We start from the raw sequence: 22,746 nt of genomic DNA, 5'->3' as shown, positions 1-22,746 counted from the left end.
ACCCCGGACCTTCACGGGTTGCCAACCATACTGAGGTCTATTACAGTTTATCAGACTCCAGTACAGACCAACTAGTTTCAAGAGGAAATGACGTCAACAGTGAATAATAAACGTGCGTTTTCAACCCGTTCATCGTGACATATTGCGATGTCGGCTTATGCAATTATTCAGGGGTAGGTTAATCAGCAGGTGACACTTGGCGGCAAGGTGACAGAGCCGTTTCAAGTCAACATGTGCTGTTTGTATGGTTACGGCCCGTGATCGCCACATCTTCTCATTGCTAGGGAAACATATGGACGTGGCTTTCCAGATACCAGACTATTGACACGGAGGCAAATGGATATCCTTAATCAATTTCATTCTGAGGTTAACCAAATAGAAATATACTAACGGCAAAAGTATCTGTGCTTCGTATAAAGTGATGTAAATGTTATATCATTGAGTTGAAGGTGAAATTTGGTTTAACGTCGCTTTCAAGATTATTGCACTTATATAGCAACGTGCGTGCACGTGTGTGTGTGTGTGGCTGCTTGTACTGGTCAGGACTAATGCCGATTTATAATGCTAGCACACCGAGATGCCATGCCGCAGTTTAACATGTATGCCCCACTCAGATACAGTATATTGACTCCGAGCCAACCAGTCCTCCTTTTAGTCCCTTAATGCCGAGGGCCAGACAGGGTCTTTTGGTAAGACGCGGCCGGGGATCGAACCCCGGACCTTCCGCTGTCCGGGCGGACGCTCTACCTCTAGGCCACGGAGGCGGTCTTATGCCATTGAACACAACATAATATTTGGTCATTCGTCTGATCGATGTTTAATCATAACAACGTGATGGACAAAATCCATACCTGGTAACAGGAGACAGCGCAATACTCCCTAAAGGATGAGTTGTGTCACAACTCAATCAACACTTTCCAAATCGGGTGTGACCATCACTTGCGGTGATGCAGGCGAGGCAGCGGCGGCGCATTGATGACACCAGATAATTGAAAACAGCCTGGGTGATCCTGTTCCCAATGTCAACCAAAGATTGAACCAACTGAGCGAGGGTAACAGACTGGTTCAGGTTCAGGTCCAGTCGTTGGCATCGTTCCATCTCATCCCAGAGGTGGGAGAGGTGTGGAAAAAAAACCTGCCATGAGAATACAGCTATGTTACGCTGCCTCAAAATGTCTGATGTAACACGGGCAGCATGTGGGCAGACTGCAACGGTGGGAATGTTAACGTTGTAACGTTCAGTAACGTTGCGTTAAAACCACTAGTTTAATACACCTGATGTTTGAAGACATGTTCCTTAGCATGGACTGATTGCTTGGAGGCGACGTGCTTCGAGAAACAAACAGCGGCACGACATGTCACATGCTGTCCGTGGTTCAGAGAACCACAGCTCAAAATAAACAGTATATATATTGAATTAGCACTTGGTTGGTTGGTTTGTTGTTTAACGCCGCACTCAGCAATATTCCAGCAATATGACGGCGGTCTGTAAATAATCGAGTCTGGACCAGACAATCCAGTGATCGACATCATGAGCATCGATCCACGCAATTGGGATCGATGACATGTATCAACCAAGTCAGCGAGCCTGACCAAAATGGAATTAGCACGAACTCATGACTATAAATATCAACCCTGTAAAGAAGTGATGCTAATATAAACTACAAGGCAAAATAATCTTTTCACCTTGTTCAGTAGCTCTATAAAAAGAGTGAGTGAGTGAGTGAGTATGGTTTTACGCCGCTTTAAGCAATATTCCAGCAATATCACGGCGGGGGACACCAGAAATGGGCTTCACACATTGTACCCATGTCGGGAATCGAACCCGGGTCTTCGGCGTGACGAGCGAACGCTTTAACCACTAGGCTACCCGACCGCCCCTCTATAAAAAGAAACAAAGACAGGTAGCAAAGCAATATCGATGGTGCACTTGCCACCGACGTACAGTTCTTGCCCACTGTAATCTGCGTTGACGGTTTAGATGGGTCACGGAAGGGGCGGTAGGTTCTGATACCACCAATGCGGAGTCGTCGTAAGACTGTTTGTCTGCTGATGGGGTGTCCCAGTGACGTTGCCGCCGCTGACGTCGCCGTCACATATCGGTTCCGCAGGTGGATTGTCCAGATGTAGCGGTCTTCAACTGGCGTTGTGACCCTTGTCTTCCCAATCTAGACGGTCTTGTGTGTGGCCTGTTTGCTGATAACGGCTCAATAAGTTGCTAATACTGGTTTGACTACAGTTAAAGGTTCTTGCAATTCTTGCCCCCATATCGGCCATACCAATAGCTCTGTCACGTGTGAGTCTCGGCATTTCTCTGATGTTCTTTTTGATTCCGCATCCTTGCTCTGCCCCACGCCGGTATTTATGTAATAATCATGCACGAACATTCTAACAGTTCCCACAAATCCTGTTTTTCCAATTTTCCATAAGTGCATGAAATTTACCGAATCCTGCGAAAAGTGACTTTCAGATGTGCACAGGGTGTGTTTTGATGAATGTTTTCTGATAACGTTCTAACTAATCGCTCCGTCTTTAATTCAGATAAAACTTAATTTACAAGTGATACGTTTCCTTTGACAAACATGATTTTTGTGTGTGTAATAATGCAATGTTGTATGAGTGTTGCACTGAAGTGTGTTTGTAACGTTACACCATAACGTTGTAGCAACATTAACAAGAGTTTGCAACTAACGCGGCTATATCCCCCGCCCCTGTTGCAGAATTTATGACATAATTAAATCTAAACAAGCCCTAAAAAAATTTAACCAAGGTGGAACTTGTCATGGAAATTGTAAAAAAAAGATGAGTTTGGAACCTAAGTCCATCTTGTTTCCATGGAAACGTAAAAAATAAAAATTTCTAAAAAAATTCAATAGCAAAGGGCACCAGTTCAGCATGTACCTGACAGACCTGCAAAGTTTCATGAAAAAATATTGAACGGTTTATGAGTTATGCTACGGAAACGAAACATGACGGACGGACGGACGGACAGACAGACGTACGTATGTACGGACGGACGGACGGACGGAGCCCGTTTCTATATCCCCCGCCAACTTCGTTGGGCGGGGGATAATAAAACATGCAATTTAATGTTGCTACAACGTTATTTTCTAACGTTTTTCGCAACAAAAAAGAAATGTGACAATATACCAACGCTTCCACCTTCCCGTGGCAAAGAAGATAACTGACTATAAATGTTTGGCTGGACTAACGAGTCTATGCATAGTCCAATCAAAATCGCGTAACGAAATCGACATCCGGTTCGTAAACTGTCGAGCAGATTTCGGTCGATTGCAGGATTTGCAAAGCATGTGTACCGTCAACTTTGCGTCAACAGGTATTTGCCAAATCTTTACATGTTTTTAATCGAGGTGCTCACGTAATTTGACTCAAATAAGACTCCGTTATATTACAGTATAGATTTTGATTATCGATTGAAGCAAATGCAAGTGACATGAGAGGTGGAATATCATTGGTCTATGGGACGGACATAGAAGGGACATAACTCTCGTAATAGCCACCGGTGGCGCTCCGATCGAGCCCAGAAATTCCAGCCCAGTTCGGCAAGGGTGGAAACAGGAATTTTACAGTCAATTAACTCCCTTGCCTGGGGAATATGCAACGCTTCCTGTTTGCCGGGGAATGTTGCCCTGCCCTGCCCTGCACTGCCATAAGTGTGGGATTGCCTCAGCGTTATTTACAGTTAAAGAAAAGACAATGAACACCTATGAGCTGATCAGTCATTGTGTGCTGTTCACATTCAAACACAGATCCAAACTGTGCACCATGCATGAGATGTCTTGATGAATGCGTTTTGAAAGATGCATTATTTAATTTCAGAATAAATATATTTTAGTGAACTCTATTTGAAGCACAGTTACTTTTTCCGTGTGTATATAATGGACATTTACAAGCTTTGTAAAGTGGTTCATATATCAACGTACAATGTACATAAAAGTACACCCGTGGAGATCTGGGTTGGAATTTCTCTTCAGCAAACCCATGCTTGTCGTAAGAGGCGACTAACGGGATCGGGTGGTCAGGCTCGCTGACTTAGTTGATGCATGAAATCGTATCTCAATTGCGTAAATTGATGTTCATGATATCAATCACTGGACTGTTTGGTCTATACTCGATTATTAACAGACCGCCGTCATATAGCTGTGATATTGCCGAGTGCGGCGTTAAACAACAGATATGCATAGCATAACAGTACAGTTAAGTGACACATTATGCATAATAATTGGTGAAAATGCATCATGGCCATTACATATAAGTTCGACCCGTGAAGATCCGGTTTAGAATAGATCTTCAGCAACCCATGCTTGCCATAAGAGGCGACCAGGGTTGTCGTAAGAGGCGACTAACGGGATTGGGTGGTCAGGCTCGCTGACTTGGATGATGCATTTTATCGTATCCCATTTGCGTAGATCGATGCTCATGATGACAATCATAGCCATGGATTGTGTGGTCCAGGCTCGATTATTTACAGACTGCCGTCATGTAGCTGGAATATTGTTGAGTGCGGCGTGAAACAACAAACAAACAAATTCGCTCACTCAGCGGTGGCCGGTTGCATCTTTCGAGTTACAACTACACAAGGATTTTATGAAAACTTCAATCAGATTCCACAGCGTGTTCACCTTTGAGCAGCTTTTTCCAGCAGGTTTTCTGGCAGTTTCGTTCATCAAACTTTTATACGCGCAGTGTTACAAAAAGAAGAGAAACACGCTATAATTTCACTGAAAAAAAAGCAAGTGATTCCATAGAATCTGATTTGTGCAAGCAATATGTTTGCGTGTCATGGTTCTACTCGGGTTGGCGCAGTCTGTACACTTGTTTTAACGTTCATATTTCCGCAAACGCAAACAGATATTAAAGTCAATTCTTAAATGACGCGTGCCCGTGAAGATCCGGGGTACAATAGGTCTTCAGCTTGCCGTAAAAGGCGACTATGCTTGTCGTAAAAGGCGACTTACGGGATCGGGTGGTCAGGCTCGCTGCATGACTTGCTTGATGCGTGTCATCGTATCCCAATTGCGTAGATCGATGCTCATTGTCTCAATAATGGATTGTTTGGTCCGGACTCGATTCTTTACAGACCGTCGTCATATAGCTGGAATGTTGCTGAGTGCGGCGTTAAACAACAAACAAACAAACACTTGCTCTCCGTAGGGCTTCGATGACAGCACGTGGAGCCGTACAACTAATGTAAACAAAGGAAAACTACACAAACGGAAATAGTTTTTCACGTTTTAGAATTCTTTCTGTGAAAGTTAACCATTCTTTGACATATGTTTATTTAAATCTGTAGACTCGTCAAACTGGAAACAGATGAAAAGCATATGCAATATCTTGAAAGGGCTGTGCAAGACGTGACGAATCGTCACATATGTCGCTGGTCTGTGACAGAGGTACTATGCTGGTCGCATGGAACTCTGGGTAGGAGAGTGATGCTTGACAATGTCGTAAGAGGCGACTAAAGGGATCGGGTGGTCAGGCTCGCTGACTTGGTTGCTGCATGCTATTGTATCCCAATTGCGTGGATCGATGCTCATGATATCAATCACTGGAGTGTGTGGTTCAGACTCGATTATTTACAGATCGCCGTCACATAGCTGGAATATTGCTCAGTGCGGCAATAACAGGAAACAAGCAAACAAACAAACGCTCCACCAACTGGTACTGATCAAACCAAGATCATGACTGATATGAAATTATATATCTTTTGTGACGTCATCCTATCGTTTCTACGGTGCCTTCGTTTCGTACAAGAACCTCTCAGTAAGGCGGGGGCACGGGTGGCCCAGTCGTCTGAGGCGCCGCGATTCGCTGTGCAGAGTTGCGTCCCTTGGGCACACCCGAAACCTGTGATTGTGGTTTTGAATCCCGCTTCTCCCTGATTATGTTTCTAGGTTTGTCAGCACCATACCCGTGCTCGTGGGTTTCACCGAAGTGGTAAACGTCTGAGACTTGCATCACTCCAGGCCTTCCTCCCACATTAAGCTGACACGCCGTGATATAACTGGAATACTGTTAAAAGCGGGGTTAAACTCACTCACTCACTCACTCTCAGCAAGGCCTTTCTACAGATTATATCTCTGTTCATACTACACAACACAAAGCTAACTAAAGGATGTCCAATCAAACAGATAATGCTGATATTTCCGAATTGGATTTGCAACCTTCGCCTGTGTCGCCCAGAAAGTGAGCCATAAGGCAGAAGAGGCGCGAAAACCACAATGGTTTTTAGAATATCTTTTTCAAAGACACGTACGCCAGCAACAAATATATTACGTCCGTTTCCTAAGCTTCATGGAATCTGTTTGGGAAACATAAAATATAAAGTACATACAGCATTTCTGTCGACTCAACCCATATTATGTGATTATTGCTCAAGCTAATTTATATCTGTGATTAAACTGCTTAACCCGTCTGTCACAGTTATGTATAGCACGTCGTAATTCGATGTAGAGTTGCCTCCCTCTAGTCGTAAGTTCGAATCCCTGATTGGCACCAATTATCATCGTTGGTCTGTTTCACCACCCTGGGTTTAACCAGTTTGATAAACGTCTTAGACTGCGTCGTTTTGGGCTTTCTTCCTGCTACCTCTACAACAGCAACATCTACTACTACTACTACGCCTACCATTACAACGGCACCATCTACTACTACGGCTACCACTACAACAGCAACATCTACTACTACGGCTACCACTACAACAGCAAAATCTACTACTACTACAACGGCAACATCTACTACTACGGCTACCACTACAACAGAAACATCTACTACTACGGCTACCACTACAACAGCAACATCTACAACTACGGCTACCACTACAACAGAAACATCTACTACTACGGCTACCACTATAACAGCAACATCTACTACTACGGCTACCACTACATCAACATCTACTACTACTGGTACTACTATTACTTCTAACGTCGCGGGGGCGGTCGGGTAGCCTAGTGGTTAAAGCGTTAGCTCGTCACGCCGAAGACCCGGGTTCGATTCCCGACATGGGTACAATGTGTGAAGCCCATTTCTGGTGTCCCCCGCCGTGATATTGCTGGAATATTGCTAAAAGCGGCGTAAAACCTCACTCACTCACTCACTCTAACGTCGCACTCAGCAATATTCCAGTTATTTGCCTCTTACGACAATACTCTTATACACACACACGTGCATGCACGTCGCTAGTTAAGTGCAATAATCGTAAACGCGACGTTAAACGCCATTTCACCTCACCTCACCTTCTGTTTCAGCTTTAACTGCACCTCAACTCAACTACAACTACAGTAACAAAAACAAAAACGACGCACAATAACCACGTTTCCTCGCTGAATTGGTTGAAGCACGTCATCGATCCCCATTGCGTGGAGCGATGCTCATGATATCAATCATTGGATTGTCTGGTCCAGACTCGATTATTTACAGACCGCCGTCATACAGCTGGAATACTGCAGAGTGTGGCGTTAAACAACAAACAAACATACGTGTTTCCTCTGTAATTAGCCACGTCAGAGCTACCTAATGAACCCCTAATCCTAGTTACACAGCGACTAACAGACACCTTTTCCCGTAACGCGTAATTTCCCGTGATCTTTCGTTAATACGCGTGTTTTCTGTACAACCAGTCAGTCCTCTTGCCTAATCCCACTGTCTGCTCGAACACCGTATTAGCCTATTGTACGCCGTTCCGCACCGCCGCGCTGTGACAATAGGCTCTCATCGACCAGGTTACGAGGCATGCGTTTCATAGAAACAAAATGGCGGCTTCAATAACACAACAAGCAGACGAGACATGACGTTTGGAGGAAAAGGGCTGCATTTATGAGATACCAGTGGATTTATTTCGTAGTGTACATGACCATCAGATAGCTGTTGACAAGGGACACTATTTTGTTGTCTCTGCCATCGTACTATTGATTTACCTGTCTTCAGTTTCTTCGCGTACAGGCCTGATGTCGTCTGTTCTTGGAATTCTGCTCATCTTTCTTCATCTTCCAACAGCGGTGAGTCTTCCGTTATTTGTGTTTGTATGAAATGTAATACTGTCTACCCAGAATTTAACATTAAGTGTTCACAGAAACTTTATATCAGGTAGGGGAGCACCCAGGTCGATGTATAACAGATCAAGCGACAAATTATACCTCAATCAGAGTATGCATATACCCCATGTAACCACAGCTATTCTGCTGTCAAGGTTCGGAAACATTTCCGATCCTTAAGGAATAATACAGTTATTTTATTAACTGTTCACCATGTCGTTCATCGTGACAGATAAAAGCTTCACCTTGACCCGTCCTGTTTTTTGGGGTGTTTTTTTTTTTAAATAAAATTTTAAAAAAAAAACGTCATCAATAATCGTGTGCGGATTGGTGTGCAGCATAACTAATTATTATGAAGATAATTTCTCTTCTTGAAAATGGGTGCTCGTGAAAATATCCAAATACCGTGATACAATACACCAAGGTACAGACACAACGTCGTTTGGGGTAATATATTATGCGGTTATTTCTGACTATGTCAAGAAAGCAAAGACAGGGTGCCCATCGATAATTACAAGCAAATCTCCGTATTCAGGTGCCAAGATGATATCGATTGAACAAATGTTTCTCGTTGTCTCTGTTGTCAGAGAACCCACATTCAATTAAAATAATTTGCGTAACATGTTCGTAAGGAAAATAGGTTGTGATTCCTTTCAGAAGTATTATTTATCTTAGCCCGTACAAGTTGTTGGTAAGGGTGTGTGTATTGTATGTAACGTAATACACATGACAGGTCTCTGATGTCATGTTTGCATATGTAATTTCTATGAGAAGACATTTTGTATGCAAAAGCCAAAAGCCTTACATTTCAACTGCGCTCATGGTCGTGCCAAGTCGGCGCGGAGTAAAAGTGATATTTGACACTGGTACATTCGCGATCGTTCAAATAACACAAAACGGATTCTTATGTCAATAAGTCTGAAATATGAACCCAGCTCAGTAGTATAGCGTGACTGTGTGAACTTGTCGTGATGAGACATTTTAAAGTCGTAGTTACACTCACCGCTTATAAACGTGTGCATTGAATGCAACAAGGATCCCCTATCCCACCCTTCGGTACAATCCCATCTACCGCTAAACGTTACATCACACACACACACACACACACACACACACACACACACACACACACACACACACACACACACACACACACACCATCCATATATCTTATCCTTACTTAGTACTCGAACTTCTAAACGTGGCTGCACGTCGCTATATAAGTGCAATAATCTTGAACACATCTTTCACCTCACCAAACACCATGGAGGGGCGGGGTCGGGTAGCCTAGTGGTTAAAGCGTTCGCTCGTCACGCCGAAGACCTGGGTTCGAATCCCGACATGGGTACAATGTGTGAAGCCCATTTCTGGTGTCCCCCGCCGTGATATTGCTGGAATATTGCTAAAAGCGGCGTAAATCCAAACTCACCCCCCCCCCCCCCCCCCCCCCTTCCCAAAAAAACCACACAAAACAAAACAACAAAAACAAAACAAAAACAAACAGCATGTATGTTACAAACTATAGTTAACAGCAATGCAATATTCCATGTTTGTAAAGCTGTCTTACTTATTTGTTCAGGCATATGACCAATGTAACGATATATAATATTAATATTGTCCGACCGTTGTTTGTGTATAATGTACAATGTTTACGTCCTAAACGGTAATAAGGGACCCCATTTTATATTCTGGGAGTGTGGTGGAGGTGATATAAGTAATCCGCTCAAAATAATAATGGTAAAATTATTTTGCCTCCGGCTTTAAAAACTATTGTTCTCTGAACGTAGTAGATATCCTGAAAAATTGCCAATCTCCCCGTTTTTTGAGGCCCAGGACCCCCATCTACCCCTGGATATTAAAAGGCCTGTCCTAGCAGTCTTGTGTTATACCCGAATACTGATCAGGTCCAGTCATGCAATGGGATATATACTCGCCGAACTCTACTCCACGGGACAGTGGCTTTAATGGGATGTTTGTAAATTCTGACATCCACTGTATATTTGATTTGTTCTGTGCATGGAGTGGTCCTTCTGCCTATTATACGGATCTATATAATGCGATGTTTATATGCACTGGGGGGGGGGGGTTATGTCTGTGTTGTTTGTCATTACATTTAAAGAGTCCGTGTCGCTGTTTTATTCGTCGCATGTTACAGGTTGAAAACTCAATAATTGATAATAACATTGATCTATGTGTAGCCTTGGTGTGGGTCAATGATACAGACGTCTGTTTGAGGCTGACAAATTATTCTAGGACTGATAAGTATCGATGAATCATGATACTTTTTAAGTGAAGATTTCGGATAGAATTCGTCTTCAGCAACCCATGCTTATCGTAAGAGGCGACTAACGGGATCAGGTGGTCAGGCTCGCGGACTTGGTTGATGCATGTCATCGTATCCCAATTGCGTGGATCGATGCTCATGATGTCAATGTCTGATTATCAACAGACCGCCGTCATATAGCTCGAATATTGCTGAGTGCGGCGTTAATATATACGTGTGTATAGTGCATACAACCATCTCGACCAGTGATGCATGTTTTATTCCCTACATGAATACATTGTGTGAGAAACCCATTCCCCGTGTCCCTGCTTTGACAATATTAGAATACTTAAAATGCAGCGTAAAAACCATTTTCACTCACCACATACAACAAATTCTCAAATTGATTCAGTTGTTTCCCGGTCAGTTGGTCATTGTACATTCATGCCTGGATCACGTGCACCTCGGGGTTTCCTCCCCCGTGCTATATAGAACCGAGGTTATGTTCAGCGCGGCGTAAAACAAGCCTCTTTCGCTGTAATGCTGGACAAGTGTGTTGAAATCATTATCTCGATAGTGTAACAAAATATTACACGATTCTTTCGGGTATTGATACTTCAAATAAAAATACTTCGTCACAGTTTTCCTTCCGGTTTAGGCTAATCGACACATCAATACTGATTGATTAATTATTGATACGTCAGGTGATATCTGTCTTTGAGCATAATGCTATTACAGCCATCAATCAGATTCAGTCATGCATTATCGAGATCATGTTTAGGCGATGGAACTCAACAAAATAGAAAATCGATCTTTTCAGAAATGTGATAACGTGTTATTCAATGGGTATATTGCATTCGTTGGTGAATGGATTGTCAGAAAGAAAGTTAGATATAGATGGCAATCATAATTTATGTATGTCAGCAGCATCGTGGGTGGTATGATATTCTAACGTGTAGCCTGGGTGAAGGTTTTGGGAAGTGCCGTCTCCGTGGTCTAGTGGAGAGTGGAAGGTCGGGGTTCGATCCCCGGCCGCGTCATATACCAAAAGACGTAACATGGCGGTACATGTCGTTACCCTAACTGGCATGTTATTTTTTTGGTTGTTGTTTAACGCAACTCTCAGCAATATTCAAGCTGTGTGACAGCCGTCTGTAAGTAATCGAGCCTGCACCAGACAGTCCACTGATTGACATGAGCATCGATCCACGCAATACGATGACATCCATCCGCCAAGTTAGCGAGTCTGACCACCCGATCCCGTTAGTCGCTTCTTACAACAAGCATGGGTTGTCGTAAGACCAATTCTAACGCGGAATTTTATCATTCTATTTGAAAATGGGCCGATAAGCTCATAATAAGCAGAAATGAATAATGTGATAACAGGTTGAAATTGAATATCAACAGCTACAAATTACACCAAATTTTAGTTCTATAATGGCGTGCGGTAACATCATCAGTGACATCCGACATCACCTTCCACAAACAGAGTATTTTTCATAAACTCTCTTAACTCAAAGTGATATGTAATTATGAAAGTATGTACAGTCGAATCTCGAAGTCGTGGGAACCTGGAAAAATGTTCGAGTTATCCGGTGTTCGAGACAACCAACAAAGTTCAGGCAAGTCTTTGTTCCCGTCTGGATCGGCGTCCTTGTGAAAGTCATAGCTCGACTAAGAGATACACTAACTATCTGCATTTCAAACTGCGGGCAATTGCTTCCAAGATGATATGCCCGGTTAGATCTGCCATGTATACTTTCCTACTGACGCACCCTGACACATAATAGTTAATAGTACAAATGTGGGCGGCGGGGTAGCCTTGTTGTTGAAGCGTTCGCTCGTCACGCTGAAGTCCCTGGTTCAATTCCTCGGTTCAATTCCCCGCACAGGTACAACATGTGAAGCCCATTCATGTTGTCCCCCATCGTAATATTGCGTGAATATTGCTCAAAGCGGCGTAAAACCATACTCACTCACTAACTCAGAGATAAAGGTTTGTGTTGATCCACTGACCAAAAAAAGTACAAAACAAACATCCTAGCTTGTTGTGTTCACCAACAATCGTATGTATTAGTGAGTGAGTGAGTATGGTTTTACGCCGCTTTTAGCAATATTCCAGCAATATCACGGCGGGGGACACCAGAAATGGGCTTCACACATTGTACCCATGTCGGGAATCGAACCCGGGTCTTCGGCGTGACGAGCGAACGCTTTAACCACTAGGCTACCCGACAGCCCTCGTATGTATTAGCTATTATAGCTAAAATGGATAGAAGTATCATGAAACCGCCCGCATGTTATCAGAAATGAGCGGGCCCCTGCAACTTGATAATGCCCTCATATTGCTTGACGACGGGCCATTATCACGCCCTTTGTTAGTTGACGTCATAGGATAGGGATAGGTGACGTCACGTTCAATAGTGACGTCATCTGGTTTGTTCTATGACGTTTCCATATTTGTAAAAGTGGGTCAGTGACATTCGTGTTGATTGCAGTAAATGTTTCAAAACCGATACTGTTTTTTTCTTTATATTTGATAACAAATTCCATCCATTTTAGCTATAATAACGGTAACGCTATTTTTCAGGCATTACCATTTGCAGAAGCCCTCGGTCTTTTGAACTCCCCTCCTACGTCGGGCAGTTAATGGAAGACCTCGGGCTTCTGCAAATGATAATGCCCTGAAAAATAGCGTTACACTTATAATAATCCATAATGTACCTCTCCTTTCCCAAATTCAAAAGCATTGTCCTCAGCACTATCTAAGAATCGCAACAACGTTTGCCTTAACAGAGACGTTATTCTATACAGAAGTGTCCGTTATAGTCATTACACCAAGTTAACACAGTTCATTCTGTAAGGTGGCAATAACTCCGTCACTGTACAGTGGCATGTACCCACTTCATTGACACAAACCGGTGTTACAGTCCTGGCACATGGCATTATGAGCGGTCGTCTTGGTTCAGTGAGCTTGAATACAACTCGCGGGTACATGGCAATCGGCTTGGGTTTAACCTGGCCACCCAAGCCCATAGAAATAGTTATACAGTGTAGATTAACTGGCATTTGTATGTCCTGTATTGTATTTGCAGTACAATGTCCAAGTTAAAGCGAAATAAATTGATTTTCTTTATGGTTTTTATGAAGGAGGGCATTGTGTGGAGAATGTGGTCATGTCGGTGCAGAGAATAGTGAACATAGATGGGCATAGGTGGCAGGTGTGCATAGTCTTGTGTATTTTGTTTGTTTCTTGTTTACACCCCCTTTGTCAGGTCCCGTTAGAACAATAGGGTGACGTCAGTTCATAATGAACTTAGTACCAGGTGTTGTTGGTTTGTTCGTTAATGACGTACTCAGCAATATTCCAGTTATATATTCCAGCGTTAAAATAAACTCACTCACTTACTCCAAGTTATCTATGTTGTGGTCGTCTGAAGCAAGTTAAATCAAATTAAATTAAACATGAACTTATTGAATGAATTATCAGACATTTAAAAGAGATTAAGAATACCTTTACCTTTAAAAACACAACTACATTTCCTCAATACAGTATTTTTTAATTTGATTTTTAAAGGAATCAATACCTCTTGAATGTGAAAACTACATTATCAGTCACAGTCACTACAATATCACATAATTTATCTTAGTCCTGTACAGAGATTTTAGCCGAAAGGGTTGTAACTGTCATGGTGATATAGCAAGTCTATCAGGCCTATAGAACTCTCTCACGCTACTTCCACACTTTCCGCCATATGCGGATGTAAACAAAGGGTTTCTGTGGTAACGGTCACGTGATCTCGTGCGAAGAAGGCCCTCGACACGAACAGTGTATGCAATAAGTTACTTGCACCTGTACCGGTCTGTAATTAGTAACAAAAAGTAATTAATTAAAGAACTGGTAGGTTGGATGTTGGTTGACGTATCTCCGCCCTTGACGTGATTACGTATTAGGGATTACGGGCTGTATTAGAGGATGGTGATTAACACGTGAACGAAAGATTGTTTGGGTTTCTGGAGAACAGTGGGTATCTGAAGACTCCGGACTCTTCGTTACGTTGAACACTGCCAAAACTAATGATATGAGCTTTGAAAACACCGAATCAGTTTGGTTCTGCCCATATCGCCATATTGATCTGATTCCTAGGACCGTTATGACGCTAATTTTGATGTATTTTGCTGCTAGTCAACCAAAAATCATCGGGTGGTTACAAGCCCTAGCTTGTGTGTCATGTGCCCAATGGCGTGGAACGATGCTCATGCTATCACCCACTAGATTATCAGTCTCTTGTTAGACTATTTACAGACTACCATAAGCTTATATATAGCCCACTATAGTTTAAAACAATTGTCTTCAACATTATTACATAGTAACATATCTATCGCACTCTTACATAACACCTCAGATTTGAGGGTCCAACTGGCCTTTAGTGTTTTATTCCGCACCTTTTATCACAGGCCGGCACTCTTTCATAGCAACTCGTTTTTGAGAGTTTAGATGCCCTTTAATGTATTGTTCCGCACCAGATAACATAGGCGGGCGCTCTTTCATAACACCTCAGTTTTGAGGGTTCACGTGCCTTTTAGTGTATTGTTCCGCACCAGATAACATAGGCTGGCGCTCTTTCATAACACCTCAGTTTTGAGAGTTTAGATGCCTTTTAGTGTATTGTTCCGCACCAGATAACATAGGCTGGCGCTCTTTCATAACACCTCAGTTTTGAGGGTTCACGTGCCTTTTAGTGTATTGTTTCGTACCAGAAAACACAGGCTGGCGCTCTTTCATAACACCTCAGTTTTGAGGGTTGACCTGCCTTTTAGTGCATTGTTCCGCACCAGATAACACAGGCTGGAACAAAGCTATCATAAACTCTTAACTGTGTGGGGGATTTTAGACTACCACGTCCTAAGACGGCTCAGCTCCTATGCAGGTGTGTACGTGCTGGACGACAGATGTATGGGGTCGCAAGAAGGGGACAAGCGGGTTGGACATTGTTCTGTCACTCGGATCGGATAAGGGCTGTTCTTGTTTTTCGTTTTGGAAGCAAACCCGATTAGCGGTGATAATAAGCTTTGAACTGTTTGCCAAGTCCTGACCTGAAGTGGTGGCCGATTTAGCGAGGACGGGAATGATTTGAAAGAAAAGTGCTGCTTGTTTGTACGGTGTTATGCTATCAAATTGTAGGGTGGGAGAGGTGCTATTCCGCTCTTTCAGTCGATTCTTAATTTATACTTTTTATCTTAACTTTAATCCAACATTACCCTTTTGCGTGTAAAAAGATAATTGATTCACTGAATTCAACTGATTATGACCATTTCCTGTGGCTCGTGTTACCTACTTCAACCAGACGTGGATCAAACCGTCGAAACCCACCGCTAAAATGATACATTGTCCCCAAAGGACATCAACACATGGCCGCCTTGGGGTTGTCAGGCTCGCGGACTTGATGCATGTCATCGTATCCCAATTGCGTGGATCTATGCTCATGTTGTCAATCACTGGATTGTCTTGTCCAGACTCTATTATTTTCAGACCGCCGTCATATAGCTGGAATATTGCTGAGCGCGGCGTTAAACAAGAAACAAACAAACAAAACATGGCCTCCTCCCTTCTTTGTTTAGAAGATAGAGCTTGCAGTGAGGGGCTAAAACAAGAACTGGTCGGCTCAGAGTCAGTATACTGATTTTGAGTGGGGTATTCATGTTCAACTGCGTCATGGTATATCAGTGGGCATAAGTCCAGACTTGTACAAACAGCCACACACACATGCATGCACGTCGCTATAAAAGTGCAAAAGTTTTGAAAGCAACCTTAAACTCAATCTCACGCCTTCTTACCTAACATCCACACATTTCACCAATACCTCTACTTCCTGTTTTGTTCCAAGCGAGTAATGAGGCTATTCTGTTGTTGAGAACGTCAACCAATGACTAGAAATCAATTAATGTTGGCTGCGTTGCAGTAGATAACAAATAGTATTGTTCGTGTCGATGGCACCCAAACACATCTACCGTATTTTGGAAGCCAAAGTTTCGATAGCTTTATCTTCGTTGAACACAACTGCCAAAACTAATGACATGAGCTGTCATTAACGATAGACCTGCATCGGTAATATTAATAATAAGGTGGGAAAATGTTGCTTTATGTAACACAAATCTACCACTAATCAAGTCTGCTCAGGGACATGGGTTGCCAAGTCGTCGTGGCTCGAAATATATAAAAACAGAGTTGCGTCTCTCAGTCGTGCCAGGATCTGCTGAGTTTGGGTACTACTTTGCCTGCCCCTCACTTGTACTCTGGGGTTTCACGAAAGTGGTAAACGTCTATGACTGTCTGTTGTGTGGCTTTTTCCCGCAGTCTATAGGGGCGGTGGGGTAGCCTAGTGGTTAAAGCGTTCGCTCGTCTTACCGAAGACCCGGGTTCGATTCCCAATTTGGGTAAAATCTGTGACGCCCATTTTTGGTGTCCGCCCGCCGTGATATTGCTGGAATAGTGCTAAAAGCGGCGTTAACAATATTCACTCACTCACTCCCACAGGCTATACATTTCGTAAAAGATCCGGGGTAGAATAGGTCTTCAGCAACCCATGCTTGCTGTAACAGGCTACTATGCTTGTCGTAAAAGGCGACTAACGGGATATGATGGTCAGGCTCGCTGACTTGGTTGATGCATCTCACCGTATCCCAGTTGTGTGGATCGATGCTCATGATATTAATCACTGGATTGTCTGGTACAGACTCGATTATTTACAGACTGTCGTCATATAGCTGGAAGAGTGCAACAGCAAACAAACAAACAAACAAAACTTTTCGTAATAGACGACTAAATGGATCGGGTGCCTTTGTGACTTGGTTGATTGCAAACTACCCCACCCCGACGTCGTGGGCAACGATGGTTCGTTAAATAACACTGTAGGCGAACTGAACTGTAGACATAATGATAGGATCCACCCACGTCCCAACAATGAATTGTTGATAAATGCATTGACTTGTTGTTTAAAGCGTCAACTTCAGTTGTTGAATTATTGATTGGTTTAAAGGGGTAAAAGGATTACAAAATGCTTTGTAAAATTTATAGCAAATGAATCTCTAAGATATGGTAGAATCCTCCTTACAATCATCGTCAATACTTCACGTGTATGTGTACGTATATCCCGGATATAGCCGGGTTTTGTATTTAAAACATAAAAGACCCGTGAAGATCCCGGTTAGAACAGGTCTTCAGCAACCCATGCTTGTCGTAAGAGGCGACTAACGGGATCAGATGGTCGGACTCGCTGACTTGGTTGATGTATGACATCCTATCCCAATTGCGTGGATCGATGCTCATGATATCAATCACTGTTTTTTTCAGGCCTAATTATTTTCATACTGCCGTCATATGTATGCGGTGTTGAAAACAAACATACGCCATTACTGGCTAGTTTTTGTCAGTGCTTGAGATTTACTTGTCTCAGTCGCATTTTGTGAGTTGGTTCAACTTATCCTCGATAACCAGTAGGCTGACAGGCCCTTGTATGACAGAAATACTGTTCAAATTGGCGTTAAGCTACATGAGACTGAAAACGGATATTGCTCGTTCAGTCATACAAATGCTTTTAGTGTAATAAGTGTCTTTAAGATCGAGTCGTTGAAAGTCGCCCACAGCGACACAGCGGGGATCAGACAGACATTTACATTATCTGACTTCACCATACTCCGTTTACAAGACTCCGTGACAGTGTTGAATGACACGATAGGTGTCGCTAACATGGGATGTCAATTACAGCCCTATCAATCAAGGCTTGCACTCGCGTGTTTCAAGCCTGAGGAGAGGTATTGTACAAACGGTAGAGCTATCTGTCTCTGGTGAAATGAACCGGGTCAGGTGTACCGTCACATGCCCCACGTAATACGTGCCCCATGGGTAATCATATAGACACTGGACTTCTGTAGTGTGTTTGTGTGTGTGTGTGTGTGTGTGTGTGTGGTGTGTGTGTGTGTGTGTGTGTGTGTGTGTGTGTGTGTGTGTGTTTAACTCCACACTCAGCAATATTCCAACTGTAAGACGACGGCCTCTAAATAGTCGAGTCTGGGTCAGTCAATACAGTGATTGACATGATGAGCATCGATCTACGCAGTTGGAATACGACCACATGGAATTGCATCAACCAAGTCAGTAAGCCTGACCACCGACCCCGTTAGTCGCCTCTTACGACAAGCATTGTTTGCTGAAGACCTATATTACTCGGGTCTTCACGGGTAGAAACAAGTGCTAACACTGGAAGACCGCGACGCTTTGGACTGTGTATTAATTTTTTTTATTGATCACGTACATAAACTAATGTTTTTTGTGTATCAAAATATGAAAAGCAGCGTCCATTTCCTAACATGCATACCAAATTTCTGCCTCTCCTCGGGTGCTCCCTGAATTTCCTTTACATCTGCAACTTGTATGCGTGTATGTTGTAGGATTTCGCGCCGGGGATAAAATTACAGGTGCAAAACGAACGCAAAACTCACTTCCTCTCTCGAGATATTGTATGATCAATGTACCCTCATGTACCGCGCTTGTTGATGCCCCGGTGAAGGAAACGTAGCCTTGGTTTGATTTAAAATAGACATTGACAAGACATTCGAACTAACCTTGTAACGACAACGCCAATATATTACGACATGTTTGATCAGGTCTGGAAACGACGTTTGTCATCCGACCCGGGAATTCACGACCAACTGGATTATATCAGGAACAAGCCGAATGGCCTTGACGGTTACGTAACGACAAAGATGTGAGCGATGACGAATGTGTTTGCTCCGCACTGCGAGAACCTGTGCCCTGGCGGGATAAATGTTTGATTTTGTCCTGATTACTGGTAGATATATAGCTGCACTGTGAACTGGTTGTGAAGCTGTCATACATTATTGAAAACTATAGAGTCAGGAGTAGTGCCGGGGATCACTTCAGCTGAAATACCCCTGTTCGTCATGTTACAATGTGGGACGTCCACAACACAAGGCACTGACAGGGAAACAGAAGGGAGGGGTCCCTGATATTGGGAAGTTTGAGATAAATAAAAGAATAGAAAACTGACTCCAGAAAATGATGGGGAAAACAATTTTGACACTTGTGACAAAAAAAAGTGTAAGCTTGACATGCTGATTATGCTCTCAGAGGCTGTAAGATAAAAATACATATTATGGAATTCGTCAAAACTAGTTTGTTTGTTTGTTATTTAACGCCGCACTCAGCAATATTCCAGCTATGTAACGTCCGTCTGTAAATAATCGTGTCTGGACCTGACAATCCAGTGATTGACATCATGAACATCGATCCACACAATTGGGATACGATGACATGCATGAACCAAGTCAGCGAGCCTGACCACCGATCCCGTTAGTCGCCTCTTACGACAAGCATGGGATGCTGAAGACCAATTGTCAGCCGGATCTTCATATGTTTGTTATATGTAGTGAAACAGGTTTCACAACGCCTGGTTCAATCTACTGAATCAAAGCCCATCAACTGGTACAGTGACACATCCACCTGGAAAAAATAAGAACATTCTCTTCATCATTTTCACAAATGCCGAACTGCTATATTTACTTTGTTAATAGCGATGTATGATATTGATCTGATATTGATGTATGTACTTCAAGAACGCCATGTGTTTCTCCCGCGAATGGTTAGACACGTGGTTAGAATGTTCGCTGGTCACTACTTCCCGCAGCGGTAAAATTTATGAATAAAACCCAATATTTCTGAAGAGTGAGTGAGTGAGTATGGTTTTACGGCGCTTTTAGCAATATTCAAGCAATATCACGGCGGGGCACACCAGAAATGGGCTTCACACATTGTACCCATGTCGGGATTCGAACCCGGGTCTTCGGCGTAACGAACGAACGCTTTAACCACTAGGCTACCCGACCGCCCCTCTTGCTGAAAGAAGTTCGAAAAACCGTCCGCCACCCCACGCTCACTCACTCACTCACTGGAACTGTTACGTAACATGCCAATAGATTATCGAATTCGGCTTCAAAATTCAAGACGATTGTTAACTTTGTAAACGAAAACAAATGTGTTTCCTCAGTATATTGATAGGGGATGCGATTTCTGAAATTAATTCGTTTTATATGGAAATACATCATAAGCGGTGTATATGTATAATCTACCGTCTCGTGCATACAGCCATATAGCCTGCATTCCTGATTAGCGGGGACTCTAGTGTCGTGGAATGATAGCCCCGGGAAGCGAAGTAATTTGACCCCCCTTCCCGTGGATAAGTTCCCACGAGATTTCAGCGAGATCAACTCGTTACTTGAGAGAGGCATGACGCACAGGTCAAACTCTACCTGTTTATTGACTTGGAAGATAGCATTAATAATGAAACCATTAATTAATGAAGAAAGGGAATGAAAGATCTGACTTTTATCATCAGTGTCCACATGAGAATCAACGGTTTGATTGATTGTTTGGTGCGTCACAACCACAGGCAGCTAACGTTATTATCCCCCGCCCCAACGGACGGAACCCATTTCTATATCCCCCGCCCCAACGAAGTTATAGATATAGATATAGAAATGGGTTCCGTCCGTGCGTGTGTGCGTGTGTGCGTGTGTGCGTGTGTGCGTGTGCGTGTGTGCGTGTGTGCGTCCCGAAATCGTTTCCGGAGCATAACTCAGAAACCGTTAAATATTTCTCTACGAAACTTTGCATGTCTAACAGACTCATGCTGAACTGGTGCCTTTTGCTATTTAGGAATTTTATAATTTTTTATTTTTTACGTTTCCATGGCAACAAGTTGGACTTAGGTTCTATAGGGTAGAGTTTGTTTCCGGAGCATTACTCAAACCCATTCAATACTTTCCAACAAAAACTTTGCATGTTTACCAGACACATACAGGACTGGTGCCTCTTGCTATTTAGGAATTTTAGATATTTTTATGTTTCACGTTTCCATGGCAATAAGTTGGACTTAGGTTCTACAGGGGTGGTGTTCGTTTCCAGAGCGTAACTCAAAAACCGTTAAATACTTTCTTACAAAACTTTGCATGTCTACCAGGCACATACTGAACTGGTGCCTTTTGCTATATAGCACTTTTAGAAAATTTTATTGTTTATGTTTCCATGACAACAAGTTAGATTTAAGTTTTAATATAGGATTGGTTTACTTAAGGAGTATAACAAATAAACTGTTAAATATTTCCTTGCCAAACAGTGCATGTCTACATATAAAGCGCATACTGAACTAGTGCCATTTGATATTAAGGAGTTTTAGAAATGTTTGTTTTAGAATTTCCATTGCAGCTATTTTGTCATGGGCTAAGAGAAATGTTGGGTCAGTTATCTGGTTTGGGACCATAACGTGTTAAAATGGGCGGGGGATATAGATGACTTTGTCAACTATACGCTTGTTTGATTAATATATAGGGATTGAGGGTCTTCGGGGAACTGATGGGATGGGGGGTAGTTTTTTTCGGGGTGGGGATAGGTATTTCGGGGTTGCGGGTAGGTGTTTTCGGGTGGGGATAGATATTTTCGGGGTTGGGGATAAGTGTTTTCGGGAGTGGGGATAGAATTTTTCGTGGTGGGGATAAGTGTTTTCGGGAGTGGGGATAGAATTTTTCGGGGTGGGGATAGGTGTTTACGGGGATGGGGATAGTTTTTTTCGGGGTGGGGATAGGTGTTTACGGGGGTGGGGATAGGTTTGTTTGTCTGTTTGCTTGTGTGTTTGTTCATTAAGGCCGCTTTGAGCAATATTCTAGCTGCATGACGGCGGTCTGTCAATAATCGAGTCTGGACCAGTCTGATCGCGTTAGTCGCCTCTTATGACAAGCGTAATCGCCTATTACGGCAAGTATGTGTTGCTGAAGACCTTTTCTAACACGGATCGTCGCGGGTCTTTTATATTTTAAGTAAAAAAACCGGCTGTATGCATTCAGATGTAATGGTAGAATCCGGGGTATACGTACACAGACACGTGAAGTATTGACGATGATTGTAAGGAAGATTCTACCATATCTTAGAGATTTATTTGCTATAAATTTTACAAAGTATTTTGTAATCCTTTCACCTCTTTAAACCATTCAATAGAAACGGATATCACGATCCAATAGGGTCTTTAATATTAAATCGCATTGCGTGACGTGTGAATCGATCTATCAGATCAGGACATTTGCCGTGAGATATTGATTTATATGAATAAAATATCTAATGTGTATTGCGAGAAATATTCGTTGAAGTAGATCAATACACTGATGGGTGTTTTCTTAAGATGGTTATTTGGTGTGCTATAGACACAAACGGGTAGTGTTTGACACCGACCAGAAGTTGTTGTGATTGAGTGAGTTACAGCTGACGTCACAACGACACTGTACAACAATGTAGCGATGTCACTGAGTGAGTGAGTGAGTGAGTGAGTGACTGAGTGATACACCCGGTCACAGTAT

The 22,746-nt window shown here is 42.9% G+C and overlaps 1 protein-coding gene across 1 annotated transcript in view; it reads left to right on the top strand.

Annotated features, from left to right (window-relative positions):
* The first annotated feature begins 7,783 nt into the window (after positions 1-7,783).
* LOC124132960 overlaps positions 7,784-22,746 on the top strand; it is a 129,607-nt gene continuing 114,644 nt past the window's right edge. Inside the window, exon 1 of the mRNA XM_046497144.2 lies at positions 7,784-8,021. Within this exon, the coding sequence (XP_046353100.2) occupies positions 7,971-8,021 (51 nt within the window). The 5' untranslated portion in view covers positions 7,784-7,970. The remainder of the gene's footprint in view (positions 8,022-22,746) is intronic.

The sequence above is a fragment of the Haliotis rufescens genome, unplaced genomic scaffold (assembly GCF_023055435.1).
Source record: "Haliotis rufescens isolate VD_foot unplaced genomic scaffold, xgHalRufe1.0.p SCAF_18, whole genome shotgun sequence".
Taxonomy (NCBI): Eukaryota; Metazoa; Mollusca; class Gastropoda; order Lepetellida; family Haliotidae; genus Haliotis; species Haliotis rufescens.
Note: the sequence above shows the minus strand (reverse complement) of the source record. Positions and strands in the feature narration are given on the sequence as shown.